General features: G+C 37.1%; 1 protein-coding gene across 1 annotated transcript; it reads left to right on the top strand.

Moving 5' to 3' along the window:
* On the top strand, positions 1-12286 carry LOC115414362 (exocyst complex component 3-like). Its single transcript, XM_030127683.1, has 12 exons — positions 1-226; positions 4495-4725; positions 6972-7437; positions 8411-8528; positions 9160-9261; positions 9473-9573; positions 9686-9784; positions 9903-10029; positions 10113-10217; positions 11534-11689; positions 11780-11901; positions 11994-12286. The coding sequence occupies exons 2-12, from the start codon at positions 4626-4628 to the stop codon at positions 12151-12153; spliced, it is 1656 nt and encodes a 551-aa protein (XP_029983543.1). The 5' UTR covers positions 1-226; positions 4495-4625; the 3' UTR covers positions 12154-12286.
* Positions 12287-12547: the final 261 nt, after the last annotated feature.

Below are 12547 nucleotides of genomic sequence, written 5' to 3'. Positions count from 1 at the left end.
TCCATATTTTTGTGAATGAATTACAATAATAATAACTGAAAGTAAAAGCCTTTTTTGCTCAGGCAGTAACTGTGCCATCAAAGTCTATGATCATTGTATTCATAATCTGTTCATATGTCATGCATCAACATATTTCTGTCAGGTGACAGACAGTAGAGAGGATGGACGAGGCAGAGGAGGAGGCGAAGCTGGAGGAGATAGAGGAGGAGAGGCTGGAAATTCACAGGTGAGGTAAAATAATGATGGATATGTTAGTCATGAGAATAAAATTGCAGAATGTATTAAATTCTTGTATTGTCTCAAGATATTCAGATATACTTTATAAACATGTCAATTATGGAATTTTTTTCTGACTGATTGTTTGCTTGTTTGATCAGCTCTACATAACGTGAAATTATGATCGCAAATGCAAAACAACATCAGCTTTCAGGAGTGCTGCCTTGGAGCACTTTTGTGTCCCCACCAATGTCAAAATCAAACCTACTCCCTTGCCATGACCCCATTTTAACATCACAAATTTCTGGTGACCCCAGACATTCAAAGCGGAGACATTTTTTGCTAAAATTAATTAGTTTTTGATCATGTAATTGTCGTTAATTTTAGATGACATTTAGTCTATATAATGTATAATATTATGGACGGAGGCAGTAAAGCCAGGTGTAGATTACTGCACAAAGTGAGGATTTTATTTTCCTTGGTCAGGATATGTACAGTCAGTCCAGCTTGGATTTACAAGGCTGACAATTAATACTGAACAAACAAAAACTCTATGAATGAACTATGAATTATGAAAGAGCTGCAGCATCTGAAACTGACCACAATGAACACTTGAAAGATAAACAGAACCACAGTGCTTCAGTTTCAGCTTCACAGTTTGTCATGTCTTTTATGTATTGTGATTGTGTCTGACAGCTAACCATATATTTTTGATTAGTACGTTATTTTTTTATTCATTTATTTTTATCAATTACTAGAAATTTCAGGCGACCCCATTTGAATTCCAGGTGACCCCAAGGTCGAAAAACACCGGACTAGTACTAACAGGAAGTTGATAGGACCAGTATTTTGGGAGATATTAGTAATTTTGGAATACAATAGCCTGACAATCACGTTGCTATGGCCAGAATGCTTTGGTGGTGACTTCTGGACAAATGCAGTACAGCATGCACGAATACACAACAGCAGAAAAACTACCACATCTAAAACCTGTGGGTCCTCCATGGGTCATTGCCCTAGTCACTGATAACAGTCTGGGGGATCATTTTTGTTTTTGCACATTATGTCCATTTCTTAAAAAAAAAAATAATACAAAAAACAAAACAAGTGAGTTCAATCTACGTTTCCACTAAGTTCCCAGTGAGTCAACACCTATGGCTAATGTGATGCCTCCTTTTGTCTCAGATCCTCAGCCCATCTTTGCTCCTGGAATTTCCTGGATGCAATAATTATGATCACATTGTTAAAACAGGCCCAAACACCATCTCTGTTACAGACAATAAGAGCTGGAATACTTTTCCAGCAACTACTCGAGAAATGTCCACCTTTTCTACATTTAAAAGAGCTTAAGAAATGGTTAAAATCTAATCAAACCTGTAAACACCTAATGTCTGATCAGCAATTCATTTCCATCTCAACAGTTATTCTTCTTTATACTGTATTTATTGTATCAACATTACATTATATGATGAACACTTGCACTCTACGCACCACTGTAACATTCCTCTTATTATTTGCTCCTTCAGACAGTCTAAAATAAACCACACCCACTTAACGGCTTTATTTTAACGGCTTTACTTTAACATGCCACCCACTCACGTTTGACTGAACCAATTAGATTCATTTATTTCTCTTCAGCATTTATTCAAAATTTACTTGTTGATGCCATGGTATTGGAATGAAAGGGGAATATCCGGGCCATTCCAGGACATTCCCCTTTCTACACCAACAGACAGACACAGTGGGTGGGGTGTGGACTATGAACAGTCACTCACATACTTTATGCAAATTCATGACAGTTTGCAACATGAATCCACTCCTGTCCAGTTTTCAACAAAAACAAATAAATAAATACTTTCGCATTTCGATTCACTTCACTTACATTCACTTTCATGTTTTTTTCAGAACAAGTTACTGATATGATGCAACATGATCTGCAAAATGCAAAACGCAACACAATGACTCATGGGCACTGGAATGCTTTTTTTATCTAATAACACACCTATACCTGCCTAGACCGGCAACCATTAACTCCTGTTCACTCTCCTGCTTTTTGCTAGTGTCAAGTTAAGAGTCAAAATAATGGAAGTGATCGGGTTTTCCCAGGTTTTCAGAGGGATTATGATCAGGATTGGGGTCTGTCTGGGTCCCAGTGTTTAGTAAGATAATCGTACTTGGAAATTTGCAAAAAAAACCCCAGAGCAGTTAATAAATGAAAATCATCCACAAAGTATAGAAATAACACTAGCTGAAGATGTTCCCTGAGGACAAACTGCTTCCATTAGATCTTTAATAGATTTGTGTGTCATAAGGGTGTGGAAAACCCATGTATATAAATATTTAATTTTATGGCTCAGGCTATTTCTAGTTTTTACAGTCTGTTTTTCCATTCTTGAAAGATAATGAAGTATTGGTCCTTTTGTACATATTCAAGCAAGAAGCATGCAAATAGTGTCGTTTCACCTGTTTGAAAACACTATTTAGAAAAATCTCAGTCTAAACCTTTATTTTTTTTTATTTGTAACCAAATCAGTCCTCACAGACACAACACTGACCACATCTACAGACATTATTCAAGCCAAATGTTTTCCATTCTTCACAAGAATTGATGTCTTCAGATCAGGCCTCACAAAAATTATAGAAGGGTTTTGATTTTTGTCGAAGCACATGTGTAAATGCTAAGATGAGACAATATTGTTCTTAGAAATTAGAGTTTCTTCATGGTTGTTCAGTTATTCATTTTTTTGAGAGGATAGTTCATAAATGTTAACATTTTCATATTAATAAATGTTAATATTTTCTTAATTACATTTTACTTTTTTAGATCAAAACAAAGAGAAAAAAAAAGGCATTATGCTAGTATTTCACTAGTCCCACTTAAGATCAAATTGGGCTGAATGTGGCTCTAGACTTAGAACTTCTGATCAACTTTTTTTTTTTTTAACCATAACCAAGTTGTTTCTCTGCTTGAACAAAACCACTCATTAACTATGATACAGTCACAGCCTAAATGTAATAGTTTCATATTATTAATGCTACATATGGTTAGCCTCAAGCAAGTCTTACACTATATAGACAAAACTATTGGGACACGTCAAATTCAGGTGTTTCTTTTCTAATAGGAGTCTGGGATACAAAACAATAATGACAGATGTCATAGTATTGTATGATCAATATTGATGTTTATATTTCAAATCAGCCTGAACAGGACATCTTATAGCTGTAGCCATGACGTGTCCCAACATTTTTATCTATATAGGTTGTAAACATCAATATTTCCTCACAGTTTAATGGGAGATTTTTCTTCCTAAGTGACATGTGTGGAAAGTAGATGGTTAGTTATGGTAGAAAATGATTATCTACATTCAGAGCACAAAAAATATTTTAGAAATTTAGAGGTTGATCATTAAAAATCATAGTCATGGATTAAAAAAAAAAAAAAAAAAAAAAAAAAAAAACAGTGTTGGGAGAACTTAAGTAAAAAACATGTCTGAGGCATTGTGGAAGCAAAGATGACAACCTAAACCAAACTAACCAATGCAATGATATTTATCACAATATAAAACTATATTATGACATTTGTTATTATTGGTTTGTATCCCAGACCCCTGTTAGGAAAAAAAAAAAACACCTGAATTCATTGTGTCTCAACACTTTTGTCCACAAAATGTGTGACTTCAGCTGTTATGCTATCAGTCTAACACTATGGTATTGTCTCTGCAAACTTCATGTATGTGAGGGGGTTTCAAAAAGTTCATGGAAAAAGAACATACAGTAGCTTTGACATGGTTTAAATCACATAGTGCTTAGTTTTACACAGATGAACTGTGTGCTATCAACATTTGCAGAAGTGTATTGACCCAGATGGAGCATATGTAAACATCATTACTTAAACCGTTTTTTCCAACTGTCTTTTTTCTCGACTCTTTGAAGCTCCCTCGTAATTATCATATCATTGCATTTTCTCAACTGAAATAACAGATTTACATGTTTATTTCAGTCTATCTGTCTTTATGTTATTTGGTTAATGAAATGAATGTTGGTTTTATTGAAGAAAAAAAAATGCTCCCTGGTTTTAACACAACTTTAACATATTAATATTAATATACATGTTCATCTGAATCAGTGAAGTTGAGAATGAATGTCAGCCTGAACTATGACGACTACTTTATTATAAAGAGTTGCATTACTTTAATTCCTGTTACAAGCTGCAGCACATGGAATGATGTAGTCACTATGGCTCTCTCAGCAATGATGCAACAGCTTTCACTTTTGCAGCTCCAGGAAACTGAAAGTAAACAGGGAAGCTTATGGGAAAAACCCACTGGAGTGTATAAAAAAGGGAGATCAAAGCTGCTGCTGCTCATATCAACTGTGAAAACAGTGGTGAATGCCGACTCCTGGAAAAGATGACATCGAACGTCTTTAAACGGTGGCGCACTCCTCGCCGGACTGAAAGCATAACACCTTTAATAAGACACAACAACAATGATGAGGACATACAGGATGGTGAGAAGGCTTTTTTTTATTATTGCATGGTCATTTAACAGTGATGCTGGGGTTGACATTCAGCCTCTTAGAGCTTTAAAAGAGGCAAAAATGAGGGTTTTAATGCTGTAAATACTAGTTCCACGATGAAAGAGAAACAGTACGAATGAAATACACCAGTTTTATAGAAGTGAAGAGGAAAAAATAGCTGGATTTTCTGCTTGTGCTGATCTTTACTCTAATATCAGGGGTTTATTCGTCTCTCATAAATTTAATTACGTGCAACAATTAATATAGAGTCCTTTTTCTTGAGGTGTGGAGGCTAAAAGAGTGGCAATGCTTTATCTAATCATCTATTGTTAGTTAAGGCATGGATGCTCTAAGGTCGAGTGAAACATGAGACTCATTTTTCCAAATGAAAATGAGAAAGAGCAAAGACAGACAGATGACAAATGACAGGAAAAGCCTGATTGGAGCAGTCCTGTGCACTCATGGAAACTGATTTGAACTGTGATTCTATAGTTCAACAAGCTGTGGTTTAGTAGGGTTTTTTTTTTTTTTTGTTTGGAATTCCCCGTACTGGCATACTCTGTAACCTAAGATCTTCAAAGAGAAGTAAAGGAGACTTGTTATCTTTTTATTGGCTCCAGGTTTATTTATACACCTCATTATCCAGATAAACCTGCCAATCTGCACTGATACTGTTGGAAAGAAAAAAAAGTCACTTGGATGTTGAAATGTGGTCAGGTCGCTTTATGGTTTTTTTCTTTGGAACTATATGTAAACAGAATCTGTCACTAACACAAGTAAAATTCCCCACAGGGAGTGTTGCTTCAGGTGTGTCAGGCATACGACCCATGGGGCAAACCTTCCAAACCGGCCTGTAGGATAAAGTGCAAAAATGACAGTTAAAGATATTAAAGGTGTGGGAGACTTTCATGACCAATTTTTCATCAAATCTGTAAAACCTCAGTCATAGCCTAAGTATCATGAATCTGTAAGTCTTTCTGTGATTACTCACCTGAATCTCTGCATTACGGTGAACAATTTCGAAGTGCCATCCACCATAAACAAATACCATATGTTTACATTCAGAGCCGGGAGGTAACTCGAGCATCTTCAGAATTTTTTGTCGCGACTTGCATTGTGGGAAATGGAGGCTCGTGCTGCCGTTGCAGGGAGGTTCGCGCAGCCGCCTGCACGGTTGTTCAGGTTATTCAATTTGGGGTTCTCATTATTTACAGACTATTATATCATTAGTTTACTGGTCACATTGGGCTGAATGTGGTCTCTGAAGTAAAATGTGTTTGACAGCCTTGGTCTAATCTATCCAGGATAGATGAGATAGATGAAAACAACAGGATTATCTGGATAAGGAGGTGTATGAATGAGAAGGTAAGAGGAGTCAAATGAAGATAGACTATCCTCATTTGACTCCTCTTACCTTCTCATTCATACACCTCCTTACCCAGATAAACCTGTTGTTCTGCATTAGTGTTACATGTAAAACCACATTTGAAAAACAAGAATAAGACACCTGGAGCAGAAAATCATCACTAGACAATTGATGACTGGAGGGCATGTATATACAGTACAGTCACAGTAGAAAAGAACTTACAATTTGACACAATCTCAAACATTATCATGAAAAATTTGCAGAAAAACCTTTTTTGTATCCTGCTCCACCCTACCCTCACTCGTGAAAAAGATCCAGATATACTTAAACTCCTCCACCTGAGGTAGGACACCCCCCCCCCACCTGTATTGGCCACTCCACCCTTTTCCAGCTGAGGACCATGGGCCCAGCGAGAGCTGGAGGTCTCTGCTTAATGAAGCTAAGAGAACCACATCATCTGCAAAAAGCAGAGACCTCTTGCAATTGAACTTGAAAACACGTGTGGACTGGATAGGCAAACTCCCATGCCCCCTCCAGCACCCTAGTAAGGGTAAAGAGCTGGTCCACAGTTCCACGCCTGGGGCAAAAACCGCATTGCGCCTCCTCGATCTGAGGTTCAACTATCGACCGTACCCTCTTCTCCAGTATCCTGGCGTAGGCCTGACCTTACCTTTTGTATTAGTGTAGAAGTATGCAATTGAGTTTGGTCAAAATGAACATAAACATAATTTTTTAAAAAGTACAAATTCTCCCAAATCATACTTGAGTACAGTAGTGAAGTATTATTACTTTGTTACTATACAACACTGCTACTGTGTAGTAAGGTTATACACGAAACCAATAACCTTCAACAATCTTCTGATTTTTGTAGGATATGAGAGGCAGGTTAATGACCACAAGGACCCATTAACCCAAAACACTCTCAACATCCAAAATGAGCACCATCTGCAGAACGATGACGAGATCACATCCTTGGCTGAGCATCTTCGTGTTCCCACTGACTCCATCTCTGTTAGGCCTTACTGCTCTGAAAACCAGCCTGAGAATCTGGAGCAGAAGGTCTTCGCTCTCATCCAAACATCTGTGCACAAACACCTCCCAGAACCTCCAGAAGACCTGGACAAGAACCTTCAGCGGTACCTGATACGTGTGCAGGAAATAGTGCTAAGGGAGCTGCAAAGGCTGGCCCTTCTGTCTAACACCAGGAGGTGGATGGGAGAGGTGATCAACTGCTACCACCAACAGATATTCAAGCAGCTTAACGGTGTACTCCAGCAAATCAGATCCTCCAAGAGCTGCTTCGTGCTGCTGCAATGGCTTCTACAAATATATCTGAGGTAAAAAGCTGAATCATTACCATTTTTATATGTATTAGGCAACACTGGGAGGTTGGAATATTACAATAACAGCAAATAAAACTTTTTTTGTTTTTTTTTTTCTTTTCTGAAGTGGCTATTGACACAGTACTGTAGCATGAAAAATAGGTTTGTCTGTTACCACAGAGCCAGTCAGCGCCCTCATTATATCATGTCTGGACTGGTAACTTGTCACATCCTGAAAAGTACCAAGGCAATCAGATAGTAAATAGGTCAGGCTAAGAGCCAGCTGATATTTAGCTCATTTAGTCATGTATCAGACTGCAACGTGGAAGACTCAGGTTCAATACTCTATTGGAGTTTTTCCTAAAAATTTTCAAATGGGGTGGTGGGTGTAAATCCACTATTGATATAAATCAGCCCCTGGGACAATGTTCAGAGTGCAGAATTTGGACCACAGCACTCAATACACTGAACTGACACAGAACTAAGAAGTCACACAGCACACTGCTGCATCTAACATGTAGCTCCGCCCACCTTCTCCAGCCTCCAGCGCAAAGAACACCATAAAACAACATATAGAGTATTGAGAACAATAATTTCTATTATATACTATGAACTATCACTGAATTGTTGTTTCTTCCATCAATTGCCACAGTACTGTCGTAGCAAAATGCACAAAAGAATGAACTGAAGTATATGCTATATATCACCACAGTACTGTGGCAACAAGAGGATAATGAGTTCATGGAACTGTATCCATGATTGACTCTACTACAAATGCTAACATTTGATTGGCTCTATGGCAATAGACAAACCCATATTTTGTGCCACATTACTGTGGCAGTAGCCATTGCCTTTTTTTTTTTTTTTTTTTTTTTTTTTTTTTTACAGAATACCAGGGTATGAACACCAACTGAAAATTTTGACACTTTCTTAGAGTATTTGGTCAGATGTTCACCTTAAATTTTGGTTTATTCATGATCTTTTCCAGTCAGGATCTGCTTGGTCACCCTGATTTGAAGGAAATGGATGTCACCAGAACAATCGACCTGATGTTGCTGATTGACTGCACAACAAAAGCACAAGACATACTTCTGGATTTAGTGCAGGTATGAGAACTCCAATTGGTGTGTTTCTATAAAGTGTCAAGCAAAACTGAAGCAAATGTTTTGACAAGATGTAAACATGAAAATGCAAATTAGGTGTGTTTCCTTAAACTGGCTGCATGGTGTCATCAGAATGTGGTGCTACAGGCTGTTGTACATATACCTGAAGAAAAAGAATAGAATAAGGAATGCTTCTGTTCCTGTTTTCTGTCGAAAATGGCTGTGATGGTTTTTTATGCATAAAACCAGGACATAATTTGAATCTTTTTTTAAATAATTTGGTCCACAGTGGGCAAGTTTCAATCTAAAAATATGGAAAAGTAAATTTGACAAAATCAGATCTTATTTGTGTTTTCATTTCCCATAATGTGCGTGACCTCTTTTTTCAAAAAAATTTACAAAATTATGCTAAATTGTTTTAAAAATTTTCCATTTCCACAAACATTTAGAAATATAAAACTTAAAAGCACAGTTAGTGATAAAGATAATTTGTAAAACTACTTCAACTTTTACTTTCACACTTCTAATGTCTCTTTTGACTGTAGAAAACTTGTCATTATTGAGACAAATCATGATGAAAACCTCATATTTTTTTCTTCCTCTAATGAACTGTTTCCGTTTCTTTATGACACAGAAAGAAGTTTCCATGACTCTGGAGAAAATCCTGTTAAGGAGTCAAGAGAAAGGAAATAAGAGTGAAGAAGATTTAAATGAAATCTACATTGACACTATACAGGTATTGAACAACCTAGAACCATTTTAATATTTTATTAAACTAAAGGAAGAATTAAAATATATTTATACATATATATTTAACATATATTTATCCAGTTGTAAAATAGGTTGTGTATGTTGTGTTTAAAATTTCTCCTATGGTATTAAACTTAATCATGACTTCAATGTGCTCTTTCTGTTTGTTTATCTGTTTATCTGTATTTTTCTTTTAGTGCATTAATGCCATGTCCAATCAGGCCTTAAAGATCAGTTCCAGGCTGTCGGTTCAAGTGCAGGAAATTTGTTTAGAGGAGCTGCTCATATTTGTGAGGAGGTAAAGAGTCCTTCTTTACTGTTATAGTCATTTCCCAACACACTTTCTCACCAAAACACCAGGTATTGCACAATCAAATACAAATACCTTCAATTCTGACTCTGGTTTGTAGGTACACGTCTCAACAGACTGAGAATCTGGAAAAATCCAAAATGACCAAAATAGACACATTCGACTTCTTCAAGACTCTGAAAACCTGCAGAGAGCTCAAGTGAGTATTTCACAACTAGTATTCCAATACAGAAACTCAAATGCAAAAGTATGTCTGTACCATACACTGATGCTGATACATACATATAATTCTGGTGTTTCTATATTTTTCCTTTCAGACATCATGTCCAGACCAAACATATGGGAGTCAAAGTTTCTGTCGTTAAGGAAACTGTGGAGACACTTGAGGAAATGCAGGATTTTACTAAGAAGCGTCTGCTGGAAAACATGGCTGTCATGACAGAGGTGATGTTTTTTTCACAGCTTCACAGTTTTCTTAACCTGAGTGATTTATGTGTTTTGTAAAATCCTAATTTTTTGTCTTACAGACCCACTTGAAAAAGTACCTCAGGGCAGATAGCAAACAGTTCTTCTTGGTGGGCGCACTGAGGGAACTCTTTCCAAACCTGTCCTCATGTTTGGATGAACAAAAGGTGAAGTTACTCCTAATGCTGTTCAATGTACTTTATATCATCTGTGAATATACACAGATTAATAATAATAATACATTTTATTTATAGGCGCCTTTCTTGGCACTCAAGGACACCATACAGTAAAACAGTAAAACAGGAGAGTTTAAAACAAGCAATAAAGCAGAGTAAAAATAAAAGGCAGGTTAAAAATTTGGACAATGCAATTGTGTTCACAAAGAGAAAGAGGTCCTAAACAGATGGGTTTTGAGTCTGGATTTGAAGAGACGAAGTGAAGTGGTGTTTCTGAGATCCGGTGGCAAGGAGTTCCAGAGCTGGGGAGCAGAGCGGCTGAATACTCTGCTCCCCGTGGTGGTGAGACGAGCAGAGGGAACAGTGAGGTGGATGGAGGAGGAAGATCTGAGGGTACGAGAGGGAGTGGCAACATTAAGGAGGTCAGACAGATATGGAGGGGCGAGGTTATGGATGGCCTTGAATGAAGATTGTAGTGTAATATTATAGTCCTAATGAACCTTTTACAGACAGATGGTTTTATTACATCCAAAGACATACTGGTGTATTAACCAGTGGCAGATAGTGAAATTATTTTTGGTGGGGCGCAGTATGCAAGTCAGTTATACAGATGCACTGTAACCATATAACATCACTGGGATACGCCAAGGGGTGGATTTTTGTTTTGTTTGTTTGTCTGTTAGCAAGATAACTCAAAGTTATCAAGTTATGTACAGATTTTGATTACGTTGTCCGGAAATGTTGATACTGGCACAAGGAACAAATGATTACACATTGGTGGTAAATTTGGGGAGGGGGGGGGGGCTGATTGATCGGCCTTGGTGGAGGTCTGTGCTCTCCGAGTACTTTTCTAGTATTTTTAGTTTTTCTTATGGCGCTAACCACAGGAAGTAACACCAATTTTCAGTCAAAAAAGAAGAAAACATGACTTTTTTTGTTTCATGTGAACAATACTTTGTACATTTGATTCGTCTTTGCAAAATAATTTTAAACAGTTTTATTTAACCAGACTAGCTTTTTGTAGTTCAGCTTCCACTGTACTGTTATGCTTAGTTTGCTGCATAAAAGTTCCATATATATATATGTGTGTGTGTGTGTGTGTGTATGTAATTAAATTGTAATTTATCTACTTTTTTCTGAACTATTATGCATACGTCTGTTTTTTTGTGTTAAACTTGGATTGCATTAAAATCCTTGTACTTGTTACATAGTAAATAAATATTTTATGATGATATATGTCTTTCTTGTCTAACTTTTGAGCTGTTTTTTAAAAGAATAACTTATGTGTGCTGTTTTTCTTCCTTCAGAGTGTGATGGATGAGGTCTATAAACACACAGTTCACCTTTACCTCAAACATCTCATCAGCATCAACCAGAAAAAACTGCTGAAATGTTGGAGACGAGGCATTGGTGAAACTGTCACTGAAGATGCTAAGATCATTCACAAGACCTTCTCAGACCTGGTGAGATCCATGAATCAGTGAGTCAAGGTGTTCATCTGGAATAAAATCTAGAATCTAGTGTCTAAACTCATGTCCTGTGTGTTGTTTCAGGCTCCTGGTGTCCAACAATGGAACTTCACACTGCTGGAAGTCAGTGAAGTGTTGAACTATCCATACGGCGATACATTAAAACTCACAGTGGGAGGCATGACGAACAAATGCACCAACACAGGGTACAGTATTTTTTATTGATATTAAGCTGTTAAATCTCTTTGCTGTTTGTTTCAGTATGGGGTTTTACAATGTCTGGTGTTTCCATCTTCAGCTGCACTGATGACCTGGAGCTCCTTCCTGCTCTACTGCGATGGAAGGGTCTCTCCAAATGGGAGGTCAGAGACATCCTGGAGGCCCTCCCAGACCACAGACCCGAAACCAGACCTGCATTGTGGTGTTGCTTTCCCTTCTGTGGGAAAATCCAGAACTGATGCACAGAAGATCAACAGTATTGAGTTGAACAAGCACAGCTTTCCAATCAGGAGAAGCCTGTTACTCTGTAAATAACGAAAAAGATTACAGCATGTTTTTTTTTTTATGAGATTCTTTGCTTAAGCGTCTGAATTTCATGGCAAACAATGCTTTTTAAATATATATTCCAGTTTTTTCTTCTTTTTACATAAATGAAAAAGTCAACATAGACCACAGATGAACACAAGTTCTTGTTTCTGACACTGTGGCTTTAAAAAAAAAAAAAAAAAAAAAAAAACTATATAAAGTTCATGTAAATAATAAGTTTGTTGCATGTTTATACTTCAGTGGAATTTGGTGAAGGGACACTACTAACACTACAGTACAAGTTTTTTCTTGACTTTTTTTGTCATT

Source organism: Sphaeramia orbicularis, chromosome 22 (genome assembly GCF_902148855.1).
Source record: "Sphaeramia orbicularis chromosome 22, fSphaOr1.1, whole genome shotgun sequence".
In the NCBI taxonomy this organism is placed as follows: Eukaryota; Metazoa; Chordata; class Actinopteri; order Kurtiformes; family Apogonidae; genus Sphaeramia; species Sphaeramia orbicularis.
The sequence above is the reverse complement of the archived record's forward strand: the minus strand, read 5'-3'. Positions and strand labels throughout refer to the sequence as shown.